Genomic DNA, 25,441 nt, shown 5'->3' on the forward strand with positions numbered 1-25,441 from the left:
ACCACGTGTGAGGCCACTAAGCCTATGACATGTCGCCACAACCTGGTGCTTGCTGCAGGTCTTGGGCCTCAGAGCCATAGGAGGGGCAGAGACGGGTGTCACACACCTGGGTCTATGTCCCAGTTCTGCCGCCTGCCCACTATGAGGTCTCAGGCAACTTTCTGAACCTCTGAGCCAGGGTTTTCTCCTCTGTCAAGTGGGGAAAGACACGGCCACTTCCCAAGTTGTTGCGAGGACTGAGGGAAAGATGTACTTCAGGCACTAGCCTGGCACAAGGTGAGTACCTGGCAGCAGCACTTGCCTTCACTTCTGATCTCAGCAAACAATCGTCAGTGCCAGCAGCCCGGGAGAAGCGCCGTCCTCAGCCCAGGGGAGCCTCAGCAGGGGCAGCACCTGGGAGCTGGGGGCCTGGGTCCCTGCCTGGGCTTGGCACACACCAGAGTTGGGATCCTGGGCAAATTGCTCAACTGTTCCGGGTAACAGATTTCCTCGTAAAATAGGGAGAACCACTGACTTTTCTATTTCCTGGGGCAATAAAAGGGTTAGGGATCAGGCAGTGCTTGGCAAAGTGCAGGAGAAAGGCCTGTGTACATGTGAAGCCTGACTCCTTTCCCACAGAAACCCACTTCAAAAGCATTTTGTATCTACAGAATCCGTGGCAAACTGAATGTCTTCCAGAGCATGCTAAAAGCTAACTCAATGAGAAAATGTGGCTCTATTCAGCAGAACTACTTTAAATAGTTCATGCTTAACATCCCATTTAGCAATCACTACTTCATTCAGAGCACAGCTTTGAGGTCCTTTCATGTGAATTTGTTCTATTTTGGCCATTTTCCTGGGCAAAGCTGTTGATCACCACAGTCAATAGAGCACTTTAAGCAAAGCTTTCTTCCCCATTTTAGCTTTGCTTCCTAGAGGTTATTCTAGAGTCTACATGGAGACAGGAACAGGAATTTGTGGTTGCACACAGTTCTCCTTGTAACCCTTTTGCCAGGTACCCGAGTGGCCCCATGGCTGCAGATAGGTGCACACAGCAGAGGCAAGAGTGGCTCCAGCCCCACTGAGGACTGAGCCCAGCAGCTTCCCGCCTGCCCTACTCTCCAGCATCCTGGCCTCTGGCTTGCTGGGAAAAGGAGGAGGTAAGGCATATGGGCCCTCAACCCACTCAAGGATGTTCTTTCCACAACATATCCTGCAAATCTCGCTCTTGCACTCAGCAGCCCTTTACTAACACTGGCCTGCCTCTGCACTGGGATCCTTTTATTTATTTATTTATTTATTTATTTTTTACTTTTTTATTTTTATTTTTTTTTGAGACGGAGTCTCGCTCAGTCGCCCAGGCTGGAGTGCAGTGGCCGGATCTCAGCTCACTGCAAGCTCCGCCTCCCGGGTTTACGCCATTCTCCCGCCTCAGCCTCCCAAGTAGCTGGGACTACAGGCGCCCGCCACCTCGCCCGCCACCTCGCCCGGCTAGTTTTTTGTATTTTTTTAGTAGAGACGAGGTTTCACCATGTTCGCCAGGATGGTCTCGATCTCCTGACCTCGTGATCCGACCGTCTCGGCCTCCCAAAGTGCTGGGATTACAGGCTTGAGCCACCGCGCCCGGCCACTGGGATCCTACAAACTTTACAGTCCAGTGTTACCACAGGTCTTCCATATGTACGTGATAATTGTGACAAATATTCCTTGGAGCTACCAGAGGAATATCACTATCAAGCAAAGCACTGTGCACAAGAATGTGTGGAGGAAGTAACAGAGTGGAAATAGAAGAAAGAGAGAATAGAAAAACAACAGAGAAAAAGCAAGAAAACCAAAAGGAGGTGTTTTGAAAAGAGCAACAAAATCGACAAACCTTTAGCTAGACTAAGAAAAAATGAGAGAAGATTCAAATTCTTCCTCTTATTATTATTAGAGTCGTGCTCTGTTGCCCAGGCTGGAGTATACTGGCAATTGGCAGTAAAATCAGCAATCACAGCTCACTGCAGCATTGAACTCCTGGGCTCAAGCAATTCTCCTACCTTAGCCTTCTGAGTAGCTGGGACTACAGGTGCACTACCAGGCCCAGGTAATTTTTTTTTTTTTTTTTTTTGGTAGAGATGATGCCTTGCTATGTTGCCCAGGCTGGTCTTGAACTCCTAGGCTCAAGTGGTCTTCCTGCCTCAACCTTCCAAACTGGGATTACAGACATGAGCCACTGTGCCCAGCCAATTCAAATTATTAAAATCAGAAAGAGGAGATATTACTACCAACTTCACAAAAATAAAATGTATTACAGAAGAACACTGTGAACAATTGGATGCCAACAAATTACATAAAATAGATGAAATGAACAAATTCCTAGAAAGAACTACTTAGATTGAATCAAGAAGAAAGAGAGGCAGGGTACAGTGGCTCATGCCTGTAATCCCAGCACTTTGGGAGGCCAAGGCGGGCAGATCACTTGAGGTCAGGAGTTCAAGATCAGCCTGGCCAACATAGTGAAACCCTGTCTCTACCAAACATACAAAATTAGGCTGGGCGCAGTGACTCACATCTGTAATCCCAGCACTTTGGGAGGCCGAGGCAGGTGGATCACAAGGTCAGGAGATCAAGACCATCCTGTCCAACATAGTGAAACCCCATCTCTACTAAAAATACAAAAACTAGCCAGGCATGGTGGTGCACGCCTGTAACCCCAGCTACTTGGCAGGAGAATTGCTTGACCCTGGGAGGCGGAGGTTTCAGTGAGCCAAGGTTGTGCCATTGCCCTCCAGTCTGGGCAACAAGAGCAAAACTCCATCTCAAAAAAAAGAAGAAGAAGAAATAGAAAATTCTGAATCGGCTGGGCGCAGTGGCTCATGCCTGTAATCCTAGCACTTTGGGAGGCTGAGGAGGGTGGATCATTTGAGGTCAGGAGTTCAAGACAAGCCTGGCCAACATGGTGAAACCTCGTCTCTACTAAAAATAGAAAAATTAACTGGGTGTAGTGGTGCATGTCTGTAGTCCCAGCCACTAGGGAGGCTGAGGCAGGAGAATTGCAAGAACCTAGGAGACAGAGGTTGCAGTGGGCCAAGATCACACCAATGCACTCTAGCCTGGGTGACAGAGCGAGACTCCATGTCAGGAAAAAAAAAAAAAAAATTCTGAATAGACCTATAATGAATAAAGAGATTGAATCAGTAGTCAAAAAACTTCCCACAAAAAAAGCTCAGGCCTACATGGCTACATCAGTTCATGGATGGGATGATGAATCCTAACAAATGGGGTTTAAGAAGTAAAACCAATCTTTCAAAAACTCCTCCAAAAAGTAGAAAAGAAGAAAACACTTCCCAATGCATTCTATGAGGCCAGCATTACCTTGATACCAAAACCAGACAAACACATGACAAGAAAACCAAAGACCAATCTCTCTCATGAATATAGACACAAAAATCCTCAACAAAACTTTAGCAAACCAAATCCAGCAACGTATACACACAAACGATTACACATCATGACCAACTGGGATTTTTCCCAGGAATGAAACTGTGTTTCAACATATAAAACTCCATCAGTATAATGTATCATATTAATAAAGGAAAAAAACCACAAGGCCATCTCAATAGGCATAGAAAAGCATTTGACAAAACCCAACACCCTTTCATCATAACAAACACCGAACAAACTAGGAACAGAAAGAACTCCTAGAATTCCTTCTAGGAATAGAAGGGAACTTCCACCTAATAAAGGGAGCCTAAGAAAACACAAAGCTCACATCATATTTAATGGTAAAAGACTGAATGCCTTTCCCTTAAGATCAGAAACAAGACAAGGATGTCCACTCTCGCCACTTCTATTCAACACTGTCCTAGAAGTTCCAGCCAGGGCAATCAGGCAAGACAGTAAAATAAAAGACATACAGATAGGAAGGAAGAAATAAAATTATCTCTATCGGCAGACCATGTCAGAAGCCATGATCTCATCTATAGAAAATGCAAAAGAAATCTTCAAAAACCTGTTAGACCCAATAAACAAGTTTAGCAAGGTTGCCAGACACAAGATCAATATACAAAAATCTATACTAGCAATGGGCAATCTGAAAATGAAGAAAACAATTCCATTTACAATAGTATCAAAAGGAATAAAGAACTTAGAAATAAACTTAACAAGAGCAGTATAAAACGTATACTCTGAAAACTACAAAACATTGGTGAAGGAAAGTAAAGAAGACTTAAATAAATGGGAAGACATCCCATGTTCACAGACTGGAAGATTTTCCAAATTTATCTACTGATTCAACACAATTCCTTTCAAAATTCCAATTAGTATTTTTTTTTTGCAGAAATTGACATACTTATCCTAAAATTCACATGGATGTAGGAGGGGCTCCATGTAGCTGAAACAATCTTGAAAAAGAAAAAGTTAGAGGTTTCATACTTCCTGATTTCAAAATTTACAACAAAGCTAAGTACTCGGGACAGTGTAGTATAAGGATAGATATACACAGATCACTGGGATATAACTAGGAGTCCAGTAGTAACCCTTTATATTTACAATCGATTGATTTTGACAAGGGTGTTAAGATAATTTAATGTGGACAGAATAGTCTTTTCAATAAATGGTGTTGGTACAACTGAACAGCCATATGTAAAAGAATGCATTTGGACAACTATCTCATATCATATACAAAAATTAACTCAAAATGGATGAAGCACTTAATGTAAGAGCTAAAACTATAAAACTGCTAGAAGAAAACATAGAGGTAAATCTTTGTGACCTTGGATTAGGCAACTAAAAGCAGAAGCAAATGAAGAAAAAATAAATAAACTAGACTTCATCAAAATAAAAATTTTTGTGCATCAAAGAACATCATAAAGAAAGTAAAAGACAACACACAGAATGGAGAAAATACTTGTAAATCATGTGTCTGATAAAGGTCTAGTACACAGAATACATAAACAACTTTTTATTTTTATTTTTTTTTAAGAAGGAGTCTGCTCTGTTGCACAGGCTGGAGTGCAGTGCCACATCTCAGCTCACTGCAAGCTCCGCCTCCCGGGTTCACGCCATTCTCCTGCCTCAGCCTCCCCAGTAGCTGGGACTACAGGTGCCCGCCACCTCGCCCGGCTAGTTTTTTTTGTATTTTTAGTAGAGACAGGGTTTCACCATGTTAGCCAGGATGGTCTCGATCTCCCGACCTCATGATCCGCCCGCCTCGGCCTCCCAAAGTGCTAGGATTACAGGCGTGAGCCACCACGCCCGGTCAAGAACTCTTATATAGAACTCAGCAGGCTGGGCATGGTGGCTCACACCTGTAATTCCAGCACTTTGGGAGACTGAGGCAGGCAGATCACAAGGTCAGGAGTTTGAGACCAGCCTGGCCAACATGGTGAAACCCCATCGCTACTAAAAATACAAAAATTAACCAGGCATGGTGGCGCATGCCTGTAATTTCAGTTACTCAGGAGGCTGAGGCAGTAGAATCACTTGAACCCAGGAGGCAGAGGTTGCAGTGAGCCGCGATCACGCCACAGCACTCCAGCCTGGGTGACAGAGCAAGACTCAATCTCAAAACAAACAAACAAACTCAGTAAAAGATAACACAATTTTAAAATGAGCAAAAGATTTGAGGCTGGGTGCGGTGGCACATGCCTGTAATCCAAGCACTTTGGGAGGCCGAGGTGGGCGGATCACCTGAGGCCAGGAGTTTGAGACCAGCCTGGCCAATATGGTGAAACCCTGCCTCTACTAAAAAAATATGAAAAAAAAAAAAAATAGCCAGGCATGGAGGCACATGTCTGTAATCCCAGCTACTCAGGAGGCTGAGACAAGAGAATCGCTTGAACCCAGGAGGCACAGATTATAGTGAGTGGAGATTGTGCCACTGCACTCCAGCCTGGGCGACAGAGTGAGACTCCATCTTTAAAAAAAAAAAAAAAATTGAATACATAGTTCTTGAAAGCAGATACATAAATAACCAATAAACACATGAAAAGAGGGATGTTCCATCTCATTAGTTATTAGGTCAGTGCAAATCAAACCACAATGAGATACCACTTTACAACTACTGCGATGGCTAGTATTAAAAAATTAGACATATGAGGCAGTTCCTGAGACCAGAAAAATAAAATACCAACAAAAAATTGCAAAGGCTAGGTGCGGTGGCTCACACTGGGTGTAATCCCAGCACTTTGAGAGGCCGGGGAGGGTGGATCACCTGAGGTCAGGAGTTTGAGACCAGCCTGACCAACATGGTGAAACTCCACCTCTACTAAAAATACAAAATCAGCTGGACATGGTGGCGCATGCCTGTAATCTCAGCTACTCAGGAGGCTGAGGCAGGAGAATTGCTTGAACCCGGGAGGCAGAGATTGTAGTGAGCCAAGATTGCGCCATTCTACTCCAGACTGGGCAATAAGAGTGAAACTCTGTCTTAAAAAAAAAAAAAAAAAAAAAATTGATGAGGATGGGAAAAACGAGAACCCTCGTATCTTACTGGTGGAACACAAAATGGTGCAGCCACTGTGAAAAACTCTTTGACATCCTTAATAAGTTCAACACGGAATCGCCATATGACCTGAAATTCCACTTACAGACAGACACCCAATATAACTGGGAACATACATCCTCCCTGAAGACTTGCACCCAAATGTTGACAGCAGCATTATTCACAGTAGCCAATAAGCAGGAACAATCCAAATGACCATCCACTGGTGAAATGATAAACCAATGTGGCCTATTCATACAACAGAACTGTTATGTAGTTGTAAAAAGGAATTAAGAACTGATACATCTACAATGTGGATGAACTCTGAAACATGATACAAAGTGAAAGATGTCAGATAAAAAAGGCCATACAGTATATGACCCAATTTATATTAAATGTCTAGAATAGGCAAAGTCATAGAAATAGAAAGCAGATGAGTGGCCGCCATGGGCGGAGGGGCTGGTTCTGTGAGAACAGGAAGTGACTCTAATGGGTAAGGGTGTTTTTTTTGGAGTGATGAAAACATTCTGGAATTGGATAGTGCTAACTGTTGCACACTCTGTGAATACGCTAAAAACCACTGAGCTGCATACTGTAGAAGGCTGAAATTTTATGCTATGTGGGTTGTAACTTAAAAGGAACAATATAAAGTAGTTAGAAGGAAAAAAAGGAACATATTAACAGTGGTGTGTCAAAGGAGTCCACCTGGGTGCAGGCAACCAGAGAATGTTAAGGACAATAATGAAACTAACGACAAGCAGCTTGCTTTTCATAATCACTGTACCCTAGCAGTGCTAAACATGGCAGTGATAAAGGCTCCTCTCTGCAGGGTGGACTGCTCCCTCTGTGCCACTGTGAGTAGTCACTGTGTGCAGAGGGAAAATGGAGCATGTGTTATAATTCATTATGTACAACCTCATGTTTGCACAGTGCTGTATCATTCACACAGTACTGTCAGAGACATTACCATCCCCACAACCCTCCGGAGGAGGAAGACCCACCAATGAGGACGAGAAGCCTCCCTGTGGCCATGACTGCTAGTGGTGGCCTCCACACAGCTCTGGAGCTGAATACTGATTTCAGCAAAGGGTCTCCCACCAACCACACTCCCCAGGGCTGGTGGACACGACTGGTGTCCTCATCCCTGAGGCCTCACCATGACCAAAATGTAGACAGTTAGGCACAAAGGCATTTACTCTACTCTTTACCTCTTTCCTGACTCCACTGAAGGTTTCTCTGCCCAACAAGGAACCATTCCTCCGCGCCTACTGCTGCCTCCACAACTGGCAACTTCACCGGTTTCCCAACAGAGTTACCAAATAGGGACCAGCAGGAGTCTGGGCAAATAAGTCTCAAAAAACCACAGCCCCCAGTTATAAACTTTAACAGAAATCTATTCAGCATGGGAACCAAGCCTGTGAGATCTTTTAGGGTACTAGATGGTCCATTCAAATCAGACTTCTGCTTGTGAGCTGGGTGCTGGAGGTCAGGAGAACACAGACTGTGTTGGGATGCACTGTCAGCTGAAGCACGGCAGGAGCTGGCCAGCGGAGGGCCAAACAGGAAACGGAATTTCTTCAACAAACCAGGAGAGGCACTCAGCATTTTCTCCATGACAAGATTGACTTTTACTTTCTTCTTTATACTTCTGGGTACTGATTTATTATCATTATTATTATAAAATAGAGGTTCCAAAATATAGGCAGATTTAAAAAATAATATTCACTTAGTAAAAAGAAACAAAATATTGTTATTTATTTATTTATTTATTTTTTGAGACGGAGTCTTGCTCTGTCGCCCAGGCTGGAGTGCAGTGGCCGGATCTCAGCTCACTGCAAGCTCCGCCTCCCTGGTTTACGCCATTCTCCTGCCTCAGCCTCCCGAGTGGCTGGGACTACAGGCGCCCACCACCTCGCCCGGCTAGTTTTTTGTATTTTTTAGTAGAGACGGGGTTTCACCGGGTTAGCCAGGATGGTCTCGATCTCCTGACCTCGTGATCCACCCGTCTCGGCCTCCCAAAGTGCTGGGATTACAGGCTTGAGCCACCGCGCCCAGCCAAATATTGTTATTTTAAAAGAGAAAATATATGTGTTGACTCATAATCTGTAACCATCTGTTGTTCAGTTCTAAACTTCACAAATCCCGAATTCCAATTGTGATCTTGATGAACGAGTGTGTAGACCCTGGGGGCATGGCTCCCCGCATTGGCTGGGAGGCCTCTAGAGGCTGTGGGGATCCTTTTTCCCAGTACCAGCACCCTCACAGTTTCTGTCTTACTGAGGAATGAGTTCCACCAGCTACCGTCTGCTTACCTGGACAGGTGGCTCAATCATTATCCAGGCTGGAAGCATGAGACTGGGATTGAGAGGCTGAGTCCCTACACGGAAGTAAACTCCACCCCTGGAATCACAGGCCCAGATGTGCTGATTTCCACATGCCAAGCTTGTCAATTTCACAGCTCCTGGAGACAAAGAAAAGTACACACACTATAATTACTTTTGTACAATGACTAATCTTTCATCTAATCTATGAACTTTGATTTTCTACTTCAAAGAAAGAAATAAGGCTGCATTTGCAACTGAACTTGGACGCTGAGTCATCGGATCTGTCCTAGTCCATCCACGTTGGCTGTGTGGACTCAGCTGGGCTTGAGAACATTGTAACTCAAGAGAGTAATGATGGCCTCTGGCCACTCTGCCACCTGCCAGGCGCCACACAGCACCCCTTCCAGGCAACAGGCAAAGCAGTCAGGATGCTGTCAGCACAGCGCCCTGAACCACCAAGCCCTGGGATTAGTATCTCAATGTGGGTCCCATCGTCATTTTCCTCAGAGATGTGACTAATGCCAGCGAATTCTGGATTTGGAGAGAGGGAACTCGTATTTACAGATAATCTTGATCTTAATTAGAATTAAACTGACTGGGCACAGTGGCACACACCTGTAATCTTAGCACTTTCAGAGGCCATGGTGGGTGGATCAGTTGAGCCCAGAAGTTCAAGACCAGCTTGGGCAGCATAGTGAGACCCTGTCTCTACAAAATACACAGAAATTAGTTGGGTATGGTGGCACACACCTGTAGTCCCAGCTACTTGGGAGGCTGAGATCGCTTGGGCCCAGCAAGTCGAGGCTGCAGACAGCCATGATGGTGCCACTGCACTCCAGCCTGGGTGACAGAGCGAGGCCCCATCTCAAAAAAACAAAACTAAGTCTACCAAAGAATCTTCATTTTTATTCATTTCTCACTGCTATTGAGGCTGACTGCAAGAGGAAAGGAAATGGGAAGAGTTTTTTAAAAACAGAAATTACATTTGATAATAGTCTGGCTAAAAGAACAGTAGTCAACAGTTCCTGAGCAGCTGCTGTGGACAGGCTGTCAGTCAGGTCTTCACACACTCATCTCAAACCCACAACAGTGACACACAATGAGTGTCATCCCACTTCACCCACGAGACCATCGGGACTCAGCCAGAAAGAGATCTGCTGAGGGCCACAAGGCAGGAGGTGGCCAGGCTAGGAGGCAAAGGAGGATCTAAGGCTTGGATCTGGGTTGGCCTGGGTCCTCTGCATCAGCAACCTCTGACCTCTGAGACTTTACCTACAGCGTAATGCACAGATCTTCAGGGTTAAGTCAAATTGTTTTTTTTGTTTTTGTTTTTTGTTCGTTTTTTGTTTTGTTTGTTTCTGAGACAGAGTCTCGCTCTGTCATTCAGGCTGTTGGCCAGTGGTGCAATGTTGGCTCACTGCAACCTCTGCTTCCGGGTTCAAGCGATTCTAGTGCCTCAGCCTCCTGAGTAGCTGGGATTACAGGCACGTGCCACCATGCCCAGCTAATTTTTGTATTTTTAGTAGAGATGGAGTTTCATCATGTTGGCCAGGCTGGTCTCGGACTCCTGACCTCAAGTGATCCGCCCACCTCAGCCTCCGAAAGTGCTGGGATTACAGGTGTGAGTCACTGCGCCTAGCCCAATTGGTTTTAAACAACTAAGTCACCCTCAAAAGTTCCCTCAACTCCCTTCTAGCCAATGCCCTCTACCCTGAGGTAACTGCTGAACTGACTTCTTTTTTTTTTTGAGACAGAGTCTCGTTCTGTCACCCAGGTTGGAGTGCAGTGGTGTGATCTTGGCTCACTGCAACCTCTGCCTCCTGGTTTTTTTTTTTTTTTGAGACAGAGTCTAGCTCTGTCACCCAGGCTGGAGTGCAATGGTGCAATCTCGGTTCACTGCAACCTCTGCCTCCCGGTTTCAAGTGATTCTCCTGCTTCAGCCTCCCAAGTAGCTGGGATTACAGGCGCCTGCCACCATGCCCAGCTAATTTTTGTATTTTTAGTAGAGACAGGGTTTTGCCATGTTGGCCAAGCTGGTCTTGAACTCCTGACCTCAGGTGATCTGGCCGCCTTGGCTTCCCAAAGTGCTGGGATTACAGGCGTGAGCCACTGCACCTGGCCTGTTTCATTTTTAAAGAAACCTCCAGTTTCCCCAGTGGAGATCCTGTGCTCCATGGCCACAGCTGTGTCTGCGGGTTCCGGCCGCCCACGCCCCCGAACCTTCCCCACGGCTGTGCCCGCGGGTGCCGGCCGCCCACGCCCCCGAACCTTCCCCACGGCTGTGTCCGCGGGTTCCGGCCGCCCACGCCCCCGAACCTTCCCCACGGCTGTGTCCGCGGGTTCCGGCCGCCCACGCCCTGAACCTTTCCACGGCAGCCGTTCTAGGAGAGGTGAAGTTGTATCCTGTCGTGGCTTTAATTTGTATTTCCTGCTAAGGAATGACGCTGGGAATCTTTTAATATGCTTATGGGCATCTGTCTATCTTCTTTTGTGAAGTGCCTGTTCAAGTTTTTGCTCATTTTAAAATGAACTGTCTCTCGACTGCTGAGTTAGAGGAGTTCTCTGCACGTTGTAGGTACTGGTCTTTTGTCAGATACGGGCATTGTAAATGTAGTCTGTGGTCTGGTTTTTCGTTTTCTTAATAGTGTTTTTGGATGACAATTTTAAAATTTTGATGGGTTATTCTGACCGGGGATTAAAAGGTGTGCGGCTCCATTAGCTGGCAGTGCTGCCGGAGGAGGGGCAGGTGGAGGACGCCCCACACTGGGTGCGGAATCGGGAGGTGCCGCCCTTGCACAGTTGTCACTGGTATCAGATGACAGCCCACGGAGCGTAGCAAAACACAGAGGCACGACTCTGCCATGTGAAAATCTCGTCATGTGTCTTCAGTTATAACATCAACTTAAAGCTATTCATTCACTGCTACACAAAAAATTATCATTATTCCTCTGTGCATTTTCTAAAGATGACAGTTTCTCTATTCCAGAAATTAACTGTATTTTCTCCTTCCTTGATCTTGTACAGAATGTTATACCAGGGAGTTCAAACAGAACTCCCTGGAACTCTAACATTATATATGCAAAGATCTGTACCAGTCAAAATAAGGTACCTTCAGCAGTAACTCTAGAAATAGCTGAGAAACAAACGCTAAGTAAAAAATACTTTTACGTTAGAGTCTTCAACCTGGCTCTGAGAGAAACTACAGGCAGCAGTGGTCATGCTAACAGTCACATGTGACAAAAACACACCAGGCCAGCATATCAGAGTTGGCAGCAACAACGCTGCTCACAGAACACGGAGTTCACATTACACAGTCAACACCCTTTCAGAACACATAGAAAAGACTGCTAGATGATGTACTTCCAGGATATAAACCAGCTTATTCTGAATCGAAGAGATAGGTGAAAGATGACAAAGTGGAACTGAGGGCTTTCCTACAGATTTTTACCCCAGAGTGTCACCCAGGCCACCTGGATGAATGAGGTTTGTAAGCCTGTTCCAAGGAAGAGGCAGTCAGGATGTGGTGAAGGCGGTGGCAGAGACCACAACCCTCCCCAAACACTCCATGGCTCCCTCACATTCCCTTAGAGTTAGGCAGGATCGCATGACCAGTTCTGGCAACAGGCTCTGAGCAGAAGCAACCGAATGGTAGAACTGCAGAACAAAGCAGGCAGGATCAGGACACCACCACCTGGAGGACCACTGCCCTAGAAGAGGACAGATGCAGGGCCGGCTTCGTGGAAGCGGGGGCCACGGTTCACTGTGTGAAGTCGCTGATATTTGGGGCTTGCTGCCGAAGCACAGCCCAGCCTGGCTGACGCAAACACACTGACATTTTCCTGCCTGTCCCTGTTTTGTCCTTATTTTTTTCTCTTGTTTTTAAAAAATGCTTTAATTACTTTATTCAACAAAGCAGACATTTTCCCTTTAGGATTATTTCTTAAACATATTATTTTAAAACAAAAAGTGGCATTTATTTAATGTTTTACTATTTATAAAATACTTTTCTGTATAAATTACTACATAATATAATCCTGTTTGTTACCTAACGGCATAAACTGGCACTGAATAGTTCTTCATTAAATGCTGTGACCTGATAAATTAAATTACAAATTTCATTAGTTTGCTAAACAATCCAACGCCTGACATAATGCATATTTATGTGTACTGGGAAATGAAATGTTATAAGCATCTTAAATATCTGCTAAGTGATGCAAATTTTCTTCCAAAAACTAGGATTATAATAAATCACTACAAAATTCCATATTCAACCGCTACAACGTGGTTCAGCAGCCAACCATTTAATTTAACAATTCCTTTAATTTAATCCTATAGCAGAAATTGCTCTGGTAATTTGTATAGGGGCAGAAAGAAGAGGGATGCTGTATCTTAAAAAAAAAAAAATTGAGGCCAGGTGCGGTGGCTCACGCCTGTAATCCCAGCACTTTGGGAGGCCGAGGCGGGTGGATCACGAGGTCAGGAGATCAAGATCATCCTGGCTAACACGGTGAAACCTCGTATCTACTAAAAATACAAAAAAATTGGCTGGACGTGGTGGCAGGCACCTGTAGTCCCAGCTACTCGGGAGGCTGAGGCAGGAGAATGGCGTGAACCTGGGAGGCGGAGCTTGCAGTGAGCGATCGTGTCACCGCACTCCAGCCTGGGCGACAGAGTGAGACTCTGTCTCAAAAAAAAAGAAAAAAAAAATTAAAGACAGAAATCATGTTCATTATTTGATACTTCACTAAAGTCATCCTCACCCTTGAAATTAAAATTTAATTTTTTTTTTTTTTTGACACAGTCTCGCTCTGTCACCCAGGCTAGAGTGTAGTGGTGTGATCCTGGCTCACTGCAATTTCTGCCTCCCAGGCTCAAGGGATTCTTGTGCCTCAGGCTCCCAAGTAGCTGGGATTACAGACGTGTGCCACCACACCTGGCTAATTTTTATATTGTTAGCAGAGACGGGTTTCACCATGTTGGCCAGGCTCAAATTCCCAACCTCAGGTGATCTGCCTGCCTTGGCTTCCCAAAGTGCTGAGATTACAAGCATGAGCCACTGTACCTGGCCTTGTTTTAAATTAATTAATTTATTATTATTATTATTATTTTGAGACAGTCTCATTCTGTCGCCCAGGCTGGAGTGCAGTGGCGCCATCTCGGCTTAGCAGTGGCATAATCCTGACTCACTGGAGCCTCCGCCTCTCGGGTTCAAGCGATTCTCGTGCCTCAGCCTCCGGAGTAGCTGGGACTACAGTGCCCACCACCACGCCCAGCTAATTTTTGTATTTTAAGTAGAGACAGGGTTTTGCTATGTTGGCCAGGCTGGTCTCAACTCCTGGCCTCAAGTGATCCTCCTGCCTTGACCTCTCAAAGTGCTAGGATTACAAGTGTGAGCCACCACACCCATCCTGAAATTAAAATTTCTGCTTGCCATTTAGAGAAGACTGATGATGGTCCAGACCCAACAATGAGTGAGTGCTGCCCAAGGTCAACACTGTCCCTGAGGGAGCACAGGTCATGCTGTCCAAGCCTGCTTCCTACTACTCATACAACCAGGAAGACATTTGTAAAGAAAATACCAGGGTTGAAGGGAGAACACATGTAAATGTATCTCTGACAAGCTTTTTTTGGTTTTTTTTTTTTGAGACTGAGTCTTGCTCTGTTCCCAGGCTGGAGTGCAATGGCATGATCTTGGCTCACTGCAACCTCCATCTCCTGGGTTCAAGTGATTCTCTGGCCTCAGCCTCCTGAGTAACTGGGACTACAGGCTTATGCCACCACGCCTAGCTAATTTTTGTATTTTTAGTAGAGACGGGGTTTCACCATGTTGGCCAGGATAGTCTTGATCTCTTGACCTCGTGATCCACCCACTTAAATATGTAATTACTAAAAGGTCTCTTGGGTGGGGCGCAGTGGCTCACACCTGTAATCCCAGCACTTTGGGAGGCTGAGGAAGGCGGATCAGTTGAGGTCGGGAGTTCGAGACCCGCCTGGCCAACATGGTGAAACCCCGTCTCTCCTAAAAATACAAACATTAGCTGGGCATGGCTGTGCATGCCCGTAATCCCAGCTACTCGGGAGGCCGAGGCAGGAGAATCGCTTGAATCCAGGAGGCGGAAGTCTCTGTGAGCCAAGACTGTGTCACTGCACTCCAGCCTAGGCAACAGAGTAAGACTGTCTCAAACAAACACAGAAACAAAAAAAGAAGTCTCTTGACCTACCTGCTTTTCCTGCAGGACACAGACCATACCTGGAGAGAGCCCAATAACGGAATACCTGGTGCCCCTGGCCTGATGCTCACTGCCCCTACCCTGGCATAGTAAAGGCTGGGGAGGTGGCTGCTCTTTCTAGGGGAGAAACCCAGATTCAGTGAGACTGAGTCTCAAGAATGAGAGGGAAGCCAGGCGTGGTAGCTCATGCCTGTAATCCCAGCACTTTGGGAGGCCGAGGCCAGCGGATCACGAGGTCAGGAGATCGAGACCATCCTGGCTAACACGGTGAAACCCCGTCTCTACTAAAAACAGAAAAAATTAACCGGGCGTGGTGGCGGGCGCCTGTAGTCCCAGTTACTTGGGACGCTGAGGCAGGAGAATGGCGTGAACCTGGGAGGTGGAGCTTGCAGTGAGATGAGATCACGCCACTGCACTCCAGCCTGGGTGACAGAGTGAGACTCCGTCTCAAAAAAAAAAAAAACCAAAAAACAAAAGTGAGAGGGAAACAGGAACAAGTCCACCCTGAGTCCAAGATGGCCTCGGGCCCTCCAGTGTTCAGCAGATATTCACTGAGGGGATGGGTGTGTGAGCAGAGGAATGGCCTAGTTGCCTGCTCACCTCCCTTGCCCCAGCACAAAGCTGCCAACCCTGGACTTGCTGCATTCTCTCAGGATGTGTAGGAAACAGGAAAGGAGTCTTAATCTGACATTTCAAGATCAACCAGATAACTCAGATAAATAAACAAAATCTAAAGCTCAGGGCAGGATAAGGACTAAGCAAGGTGGTGCTTTAATAAGAGATGCTGGATTTGCCCTCCCTGTGGCACCAACTGGGGCAACACAAGCAAAAGCCCCACCACCAGCAGCTAACAAAGGCTAGAGAGCACCCCCAAGCAAGATGTGTCACAGCCTTCAGATGACCACACCGCCCGGAGATGGCCCACACTTAGACAGGATGCCCCGTGCATCCTCTGGGCAGTTGGGCTTGGGGGTTGCTGCTCCCATTAGAAAGGAGAGGAAACCAAGCCTGGGCATGGTGGCTCACACTTATAATCCCAGCACACTGGGAGGACGAGGCAGGTGGATCACTTGAGGTCAGGAGTTCAAGCAGCCTGGCCAACATGATGAAACCCCACCTCTACCCAAAATACAAAAGTTAGCAGGGGCTGTGCGCAGTGGCTCACGACTGTAATCCCAGCACTTCGGGAGGCGGAGGCAGGCCTATCACCTGAGGTCAGGAGTTCAGGACCAGACTGGCCAATATGGCGAAACCCTGTCTCTACTAAAAATACAAAAAATTAGCCAGGTGCAGTGGTGGGTGCCTGTAATATCAGCTACTCAGGAGGCTGAGACAGGGAGAATTGCTTGAACTCGGGAGGGAGAGGCTGCAGAGAGCCGAGATTGTGCCACTGTACTCCAGCTTGGGTGACAGAGCGAAACTCTGTCTCAAAAAAATAAAATAAAACAAAATAATCAGCTGGGCATGGCGGCACATGCCTGTGGTCCCAGCTACTTGGGAGGCTGCGGTGGGAGGACTGCTTAACCCTGGGAAGGCAGAGGTTGCAGTGAGTCAAGATCGTGCCACTGCACTCCAGCCTGGGTGACAGAGTAAGACCCCCTCTGGAAAAAAAAAAAAGAAAGAAGAGCAAACTGCGCTTCGAGGTAACAGCAGCTTGTTCAGAGTCCCAGAGCGTGCCTGGGGCCCAGCTGTCCTGCCTCTGCCATGAATTCCCACACCTCTGCCTGTGACTTCCTTACACCCACTGCATGTCTGATCCATTTCAGGCTCAGCTGGATACTTAAATTAAATTTGCTAATGATTTGCAGGAAGAACACAGGGGCTCAGTGAAAACCTGCCCATCCACAGCGACCAGGACCCCCAGGCCATCCCTCTACTCACACACCCATCCCCTCCATGAATATCTGCTGAACACCAGAGGGCCCAAGGCCATCTTGGACTCAGGATGGACTTGTTCCTGTTTCCCTTGCACAACTGAGACTCAATCCCACTCAAGCCAGTTTCTCCCCTAGAGAAACCTCCCAGTGAAGCCCAAATACACACTTTAGAGACCTGTACCACTTTGGCCAGCTAGCCAGTGCTGGGAGGACTGGATCGAGCCAGGAGGGAGGCACGAGCTGTGCTGGAGGTGGGAGGCCCAGGCAGGGCTGACTCCAGCAGCGCAGAACCTGGCACGATGCCCGTTCACTCTGAACCCCACCAGGGCTCACCCGGGCCCTGGGGGCCATCTGCACAACTCCACCTGCAGGCAAACCACACCTCTACGCTTCCTGATCCACCAAGAATCTACTCAGAGAGAAACCTAATGTGGGCTTATGTTATCAGTTCTTGGAACATGAGTGAATTATTTACAAATAGCAGCACTACATTTCTTTCTTCTTTTTTTTTGAAACAGAGTCTCGTTCTGTTGCCCAGGCTGGAGTGCAATGGCATGATCTTGGCTTACTGCAACCCCCACTTCCCAGGTTCAAGCAATTCTCCTGCCTCAGCCTCCTGAGTAGGGACTATAGGAGTGCACTGCCATGCCTAGCTAATATATATATATATATATATATATATATTTTGTATTGTTAGTAGAGACAGGGTGTCACCATGTTGGCCAGGCTGGTCTCGAACTCTTGACCTCAGGTGATCCACCCACCTCAGCCTCCCAAAGTGCTGGGATGACAAGTGTGAGCCACTGGTCCTAGCCTACAAATAGCACTACATTTCTCAGCCTACTCTGTGGCTTTTGAGAGGAGATTCAGAGAAAAGCAGGAGCTAATGGGTACAGGTCCTCCTGGATCTGGCTGAGCTGAAGGAGAGGTGGCACCTGTGTGCTAAGCCACTCTCCTCTGCCAGTACTGTCCTGAGGGGATGGACAAACGTGGCACTGATCCTGTTGTAGGAACACCCATCTTTTTAGCTTTTAAGGTCATAAAGCTATGTTCCATATTCAGACAGACTGACAGGCAGCTGCATCACCCCTATCCTTCAAGCTGCTCTCAGTGAGTGGCCCCTTGATCTGAGGACGTGCGCCCTCCTCAGGTTCTGACAGCCCTGCAAACTCTAAGGGGCAGGGGAAGGGACAAAGCCCAGAGCCGGTCTAGTCTGGAAGAGTGGCCAACTGAGCTCCTGAAATCCAGCAACTTAAAAACATCCTCTCAGAACTCTCACGAGTTGAACACAGGCCGGGAAGTTTTGTCCGACATCACGCTGTGTTGCGGTTTTAGGGCAGTCAGGGCACCGGCAGGCGTACTCATGAGGCGGCCATACCTAGCTGGGAGAGGTCCAGCCTGGTCCAGTGCATGCCCGTGGGGCAGCTCTTGGAGAGCGTCCTGATGAAGACCTGGCCGAGGCTGTCCAGCGCCCACAGCGCATCCTGGCAGGCGGCGTAGGCGCGCATCTCGGCATCGGGAGGCAGCTGCACCGTGGAGGGCCGCGACTGTGCACTCTGGGCGCTGACGCTGCAGAGGTCCTTGCTGCTCTGGCACAGCCACAAGAAGCTTCCTGCAGAAAGGGGTCACGTTTGTCATCGAGGTGCTATCTGCACCGAGCTGCCTGCCCTAAATGCACAAGGCAGCCTTTGCCTTTCGGCAGACTCTGGCCACCTGGTCGCGGAGGTCGGCTCACTCACCCGCCCATTCCCACGCGGGCAGGAGTGGTGTAGCACTTTAAGGTAGAAGGCAGAGGGAAACACCACGACTAACAAGAAACATGCCTGAGATGTTGGAAAGAAATGGAAAGAAGGCAAGGCTTAGGAGATTTTATGACGGCCATAATGTTGGCTTAGTGGCTTTGACTTCCCAGTTTTCATGGGCTGGGAAGTTTTTCACTGAACAAAGGCACCAGAGCATTTTTAATATAGAAAGTTAATTTTACCAAGAGGAGAAGACTATCAACTCAGTGCCCTGGAGGGAGGGAGGGTAAGCAGTTCCTCGGAAGGATGGCGCCATGGCGCTCTCCCGGGCCTTCTGGGGATGGGGCCGGGGGGTGGGCCAGCTGCTGGAGAAGGCTTAGGAAGCTGGAAAAGTTTCTCTTCCCATCCTTGCCTCAAAATCACATCCTTTTATTCCCTCCAGCATTTTTTTTTTTTTTTTTTTTTTTTTTTGAGACGGAGTCTCGCTCTGGAGTGCAGTGGCCGGATCTCAGCTCACTGCAAGCTCCGCCTCCCGGGTTCACGCCATTCTCCTGCCTCAGCCTCCCGAGTAGCTGGGACTACAGGCGCCCACCACCTCGCCCGGCTAGTTTTTTTGTATTTTTTAGTAGAGACGGGGTTTCACCGTGTTAGTCAGGATGGTCTGGATCTCCTGACCTCGTGATCCGCCCGTCTCGGCCTCCCAAAGTGCTGGGATTACAGGCTTGAGCCACCGCGCCCGGCCCCCTCCAACATTTTTAACAAGTCCTTTAGGTTTAACAGATTCTGTTTAAAATGCAAATAATCCTTAGGGCAGTTAAAAACTTGGTCACAGTACATTATCTGAAGTATTATCTACAACTTGTGGCCACATATGTTTTGGAATTCAGACTTTTTCTGTATTTCTGAAAACCTAAGCTAATGGGTATGCTAGAGGTTTACAAAACAACCCCAGAGCGGCCAGGCGCTCCCCGGCAAAGCACAGTAACATCTCTGCAACATGGACACGGTCACAGCCAACAGATCAACCAAGGCTGGAGGCAGCTATGTGAGATCTGGTCAGGTTTTGCTGCCAAATTAATTTATACCAAACTTAATACATAACTTATTGTTTTCAGAGATTTCTGGGTTCCAGAACTGTGGTCCGAACAATCTGGTGAGTAAGAAGTTATTGTACTGACCCAGTCACCTGCATCCTAGTGGGACTAATGGTTTCAACTAAGCCAACGATTCCCTCTTCACCACAGATTTCACAGCATCTTCACGTTTCATCCTCATGCAATCCTGGGAGGAGGTACGGCTACTTCCCAGAGGTCACCTGACTGCCTGGGTTCCCAGCTAACTGGGTGGGAGAACTGCCTCTCCTGGCCGCAGATGCCAGCTCCCTCACCCTCTGGTGTTCTGGCTCCCTCACAAACCCCGTACTCTGTAGGGACACTGAGTTCTGCCCAGAATGTAGCTGGCAGGAGCACCCCCCTGCAGGGCAGGTCTGCCTAATGGGGTGCAAATGTGGGACTTAGGTTATCCAGAGGCTGTGAATAAGACGGAAGGAAGTTGCTGGGAGGAATAGAAGGATTCTCAAGGGGAGATGGGAAGGCGCCCAAAGAAGCTGTGGCCCCTGCCATGGCACTAGAAGTCATCAGCTGCCAGCCCCGGTGGCTGTACTGTGTGAGCCCCTCCTTCAGAAGGACGTTTTCCCTCATCTTCATCACACTCAGTCCCTCTCAGACGCTCTCCTGGTCAGGCCTATCCCACTTCAGGGCCCTCCGCTCAGCTAACAAGGGCTGCTGGCCTCTGACACCCTCATGTGGCCGGTCTCTGAGGCGTGCCCATCACCAACAAGGCCACAGTCGGACCATGGTTTGAACCCTTCCAATGGCCAAGCCGTGCTCGAGATTTTTCAGCGAGGCTAAGACTGACCCACCTTCCTTCGTGGGAGCCGCAGAGGCCAACACAAAGGCCCATTTTGTAGCAGAAGCTGTCCCACGGGGAACAACATGATTCCAGTAGGTGCCTGGAAAGAGTAAACAGGAAGAATGTGTTAAAGAAAGAAACTTCAGATCTTAGTTCTAGATGACATCTGGCCTTCAAATCCTTTCTCCAGATAATTCTAGAGTGTCCCTAAATTAAGCAACATGAGCAATCACAGCCTGCCATTCATTTCCCTCTGAATACTGCCAGGCAGAGCCATGTCCAGCCCAGGGTCATGGAGGCCATGCAGCAGGGAGAGGGCTGGAGAAAAGTAAGGGGTTCATTCATAGAAACGAACCCCAGGATGTGTGGACTGGCATCTATATTCCCAGACCTGGCCAGAGCCTTGCATTTCCAACAGTGGCGATCACTTTGCCTCCAGGAAGTGGACCATTCTCTCTCACTCGGTTTGGGTAGACTTTTTCATTTAAAATGTGAAATTGTTAACATAAAAACGACCTCCATTTGCTTTTCTTATGTCATAAAAGGTTTCCCCACTATCCAGACACAGGGATACAAGTTTTAGGAATGACCGATTTATTATTTTTTTTATTTTTACTTTTTACTTTTTATTTATTTATTTATTTTTTTGAGACGGAGTCTCGCTCTGTTGCCCAGGCTGGAGTGCAGTGGCCGGATCTCAGTTCACTGCAAGCTCCGCCTCCCGGGTTCACGCCATTCTCCTGCCTCAGCCTCCCGAGTAGCTGGGACTACAGGCGCCCACCACCTCGCCCGGCTAGTTTTTTGTATTTTTAGTAGAGACGGGGTTTCACCGTGTTCGCCAGGATGGTCTCGATCTCCTGACCTCGTGATCCGCCCGTCTCGGCCTCCCAAAGTGCTGGGATTACAGGCTTGAGCCACCGCGCCCGGCCTCCAATTTTTTAAAAAGGAGAGAAACTGATCACAAAGCAGAGTGCCTTCACTAGACACTTCATACTGCTGGCACTAAATTATGTTTCCAAGTTGAGATCTTAAAGCTTTTATTTAAATGTTGGCTTTGAAGTGCAGCTGCCTATAAAGCCAGTGTGAAAATTACAGCAATTCACCCACCTATGAGACTTCCCTTAGCGACGTGGAATTCATTCTTGCCTGAGGAGATCCAGACGCCACTGTTATTGACCCCGAGAAGGCTTGGCTGGCACTGAAGCTGCTGGGACCAAAACGCCATGCGCAGTTTATCTGCCACCTTTTCTACAGGGGCTTGGGCAGCTGTGGCCACCGAGTGAGTAGCATGGATTATCGTCTGAAATAAGCTGCACTGGTCAAACACCACATAGTCCGTGATGCTCACCTGGAAGGAGGAGACAAACAAAAGCCCTGCTGTCAGAGCAGTTACAAGTGTAGACTCTCCGCCTTGAGGGAAGGTTCTAGCCCAGGTCCACACTTCTGCATTTCTAGTAACAAGATGACCATCCAAACACAAATGTGCACATGTGCGCTTGTGAAAGGACCAAAAAAACGTGGCAGGATGCCATCAAACTGCTAACTCTAACTCCAGCTCCTTTGTAGGGTTGGATTTAAAGGTATGGAAGAATATATTCACATTTTACACACATGGATCTGTTACAAGCATGTATTACTTTTGTGATTAAGTATCACCCCCTTACACCCCTTGTAAGAAGACTTTCATTCTAATCAAAGTGAGAAAGAAGAATTTTGTCATCTTTTCTGAGACAGTCTTGCTCTGGCATCCAGGCTGGAGTGCAGTGGCACAATCATACTCAGCCCTGACTTCCAGGATCAAGCAATCCTCCTGTCTCAGCCTCCCAAACACAGGTGAATGCCACCACATGTAGCCAATTTTTAAATTTTTTGTAGAGACAGGTCTCCCTATGCTGCCCAGGCTGGTCTTGAACTTCTCGGCTCCAGTGATCTCCCTGCCTTGGCCTCCCAAAGTGTTGGGATTACTAGCATGAACCACTACGCTTGGCTTTAATTTTGCTTTTAAATCAGGTATTTCCAATGGACAACAGCATACGGTACTTAGAAACAGAATATGCATTTAAAAATGTATCACAAGTAGAGTGATGAACTATTTTTTTTTTTTTTTTGGAGACATAGTCTTACTCTGCCACCCAGGCTGGACGGAGTTCAGTGGCACAATTTTGGCTCACTGCAACCTCCGCCTCCTGGGTTCAGGAGATTCTCCTGCCTCAGCCTCCCGAGTAGCTGGGACTACAGGTGCACGCCACCACACCCAGCTAATTTTTTATATTTTTAGTAAAGATGGGGTTTCGCCATGTTGGCCAGGCTGGTCTCGAACTCCTCAGGTGATCCGCCCACCTCAGCCTCCCAAAGTGCTGGGATTACAGGTATGAGCCACCATGCAAGGCTGTGATGAACTAATTTATGATCTGAATTGGGACTACTAATAATTACTGCAGGGCAACAGCATCAACTAGGACCGTCCTGGGTATCTGGACTCTAACCCTAGCTCGGAAGGGTAGCTTGCTTCTATAACATTCCTGAAAAGCATTCATATACCTCAGACATTTCTCCAACCAGCCCTCCCTGCAGGAAGCTCCTCTCTTCTTGAGCAGCTTGATGTAAGGCAAGTTCTTTATGAGTGAAAATCTGATTCTCCATCATGTTCACTCACGTTTCTGCCCTGCTGGGTTTGATTACATAGAACATCACTGGCATAAATGCCCTACTCCTAGTCGGGCACAGTGGCTCACGCCTGTAATCCCAGCACTTTGGGAGGCTGAGGCGGGCGGATTACTTGAGGTCAGGAGTTCCAGACCAGCCTGCCAACATGGTGAAATCTTGTCTCTACAAAAATACATATATGTATATTTGTACATGTATATGTATATATATATGGTTACACGTACACAAAATGTATTTTAAAATCATTTGCATAACTATCAAATATTACCTAGTATATAAAATTAGATACATCTGTATACAATGAACATATTATATACAATACATATTTCATCAAAGAGCAAACACAATTCATTTTCCTACATTCTCATCTGAAAGAGACCTCAGAGCAATCAATGCAAGACAAGCCATCAACAAAGCAAGTCTGAGGTGACAATAAAACATAAAACAATGGGACAAGATACTTAAGAAACATCAAATATTGGCCGGGTGTAGTGGTTCACGCCTATAATCCCAGCACTTTGGGAGGCTGAGGCAGGCAGATCACAAGGTCAAGAGTTGAGACCAACCTGGCCAACATGGTGAAACCCTGTCTCTACTAAAAATACACAAATTAGCTGGGCGTGGTGGCGGGTGCCTGTAGTCCCAGCTACTCGGGAGGCCGAGGCAGGAGAATCGCTTGAACCCGGGAGGTGGAGGTTGCAGTGAGTTGAGATTACACCATTGCACTCCAGCCTGGGTGACAGAGCAAGGCTCTGTCTCAAAGAAAAAAAAAAAAAACATCAAATATTTCATGACCATGGACTATCAGTGCGATCTTACCTACCACAGTGGCAGGCTGCGGGAGCAACGCTCACACTCAACTATACCAAAGGTGGAGAAAGTAGACACTCCTTTGAAAATCCATGCTAGGGCCGAGGGTGGTGGTTCATGCCTGTAATACCAGTGCTTTGGGAGGTCAAGGTGGGAGGATTGTTTGAGCCAAGGAGTTCGAGACCAGCCTGGGTAACAGCAAGACCTTGTCTCTACCAAAATAATTAGCCGGGCATGGTGGCATGTGCCTGTGGTCCCAGCTACTTGGGAGGCTGAGGTGGGTCATGATCCCACCACCACACTCCAGCGTGGGCAAGAGTGCGACCCTGCCCCAGAAAAAGAGAAAAGAAAAAGAAAAGAGAAATTCATTCTAGGCACTCTCGCTGGGACCTAATCACACAAAGTGAGCTTGATACAAAGTGAGCTTCATTACACCCTCATCCTGTTTCTTAAAGTGTTTCCTTTTCTGGAAGCACGTGGGAAAATTCTCCTTTCTTTGCTGAAATATCTTTTTTTTTTTTTTTTTTTTGAGACGAAGTCTTGCTCTGTCGCCCAGGCTGGAGTACAGTGGCCGGATCTCAGCTCACTGCAAGCTCCGCCTCCCGGGTTCAGGCCATTCTCCTGCCTCAACCTCCCAAGTAGCTGGGACTACAGGCACCCGCCACCACGCCCGGCTAGTTTTTTTTTTTGTATTTTTAGTAGAGATGGGGTTTCACCGTGTTAGCCAGGATGGTCTCGATCTCCTGACCTCGTGATCCGCCCGTCTCGGCCTCCCAAAGTGCTGGGATTACAGGCTTGAGCCACCGCGCCCGGCCACTGAAATATCTTTTACTTAGAGGCCTTCTGAATAAGCAGAGATAGCTCAATTTTAATTCTGGGTTGGACTTTCAAACCTATTGTCTGGGCTTTTTTATTAGCACATTTATTCGTAAGTAAACATCATTATTACCTGTGTCTTCAAATGGATGCCACTGGGTTTATTTAGCCTATAATAATAAATTTATAAATAATATCAAAATAAATATGATTTTTTTTTTTTTCGAGACGGAGTCTCGCTTTGTTGCCCAGGCTGGAGTGCAGTGGCACCATCTCGGCTCACTGCAAGCTCTGCCTCCCGGGTTCACGCCATTCTCCTGCCTCAGCCTCCCGAGTAGCTGGGACTACAGGCGCCTGCCACATCGCCTGGCTAATTTTTTGTATTTTTAGTAGAGACGGGGTTTCACCATGTTAGCCAGAATGGTCTCGATCTCCTGACCTTGTGATCCGCTTGCCTCAGGCTCCCAAAGTGCTGGGATTACAGGCGTGAGCCACCGCGCCTGGCCAAGATCATTATTTACACAAAGAGTTTTGCAAATTATTTCCTATGATGAAAAGTCCTTGATGTTTCTAATGTACTCAAACCAAGCAAAGTCTAATCCATCAAAGAGAAAAAGTG

At 47.3% G+C, this 25,441-nt stretch overlaps 1 protein-coding gene across 10 annotated transcripts in view; it reads right to left on the minus strand.

Moving 5' to 3' along the window:
• The window catches only part of TECPR2 (tectonin beta-propeller repeat containing 2), a 140,330-nt gene that overhangs the window by 29,914 nt on the left and 84,975 nt on the right, over positions 1–25,441 (minus strand). For all 10 annotated transcript variants that reach the window (XR_004432249.1, XM_033191215.1, XM_033191209.1 and 7 more), the window contains 4 exons: positions 21,637–21,877; positions 20,540–20,629; positions 18,255–18,488; positions 8,758–8,906 (listed from right to left, as the gene is read on the minus strand). Coding sequence is in view for 9 of the 10 variants with exons in the window: in XM_033191215.1 (XP_033047106.1) it covers positions 8,758–8,906; positions 18,255–18,488; positions 20,540–20,629; positions 21,637–21,877 (714 nt within the window). In the remaining variant the exon portion in view is untranslated. The remainder of the gene's footprint in view (positions 1–8,757; positions 8,907–18,254; positions 18,489–20,539; positions 20,630–21,636; positions 21,878–25,441) is intronic.

Source organism: Trachypithecus francoisi, unplaced genomic scaffold, assembly GCF_009764315.1.
Source record: "Trachypithecus francoisi isolate TF-2019V2 unplaced genomic scaffold, Tfra_2.0 Lachesis_group3, whole genome shotgun sequence".
Classification (NCBI taxonomy): domain Eukaryota; kingdom Metazoa; phylum Chordata; class Mammalia; order Primates; family Cercopithecidae; genus Trachypithecus; species Trachypithecus francoisi.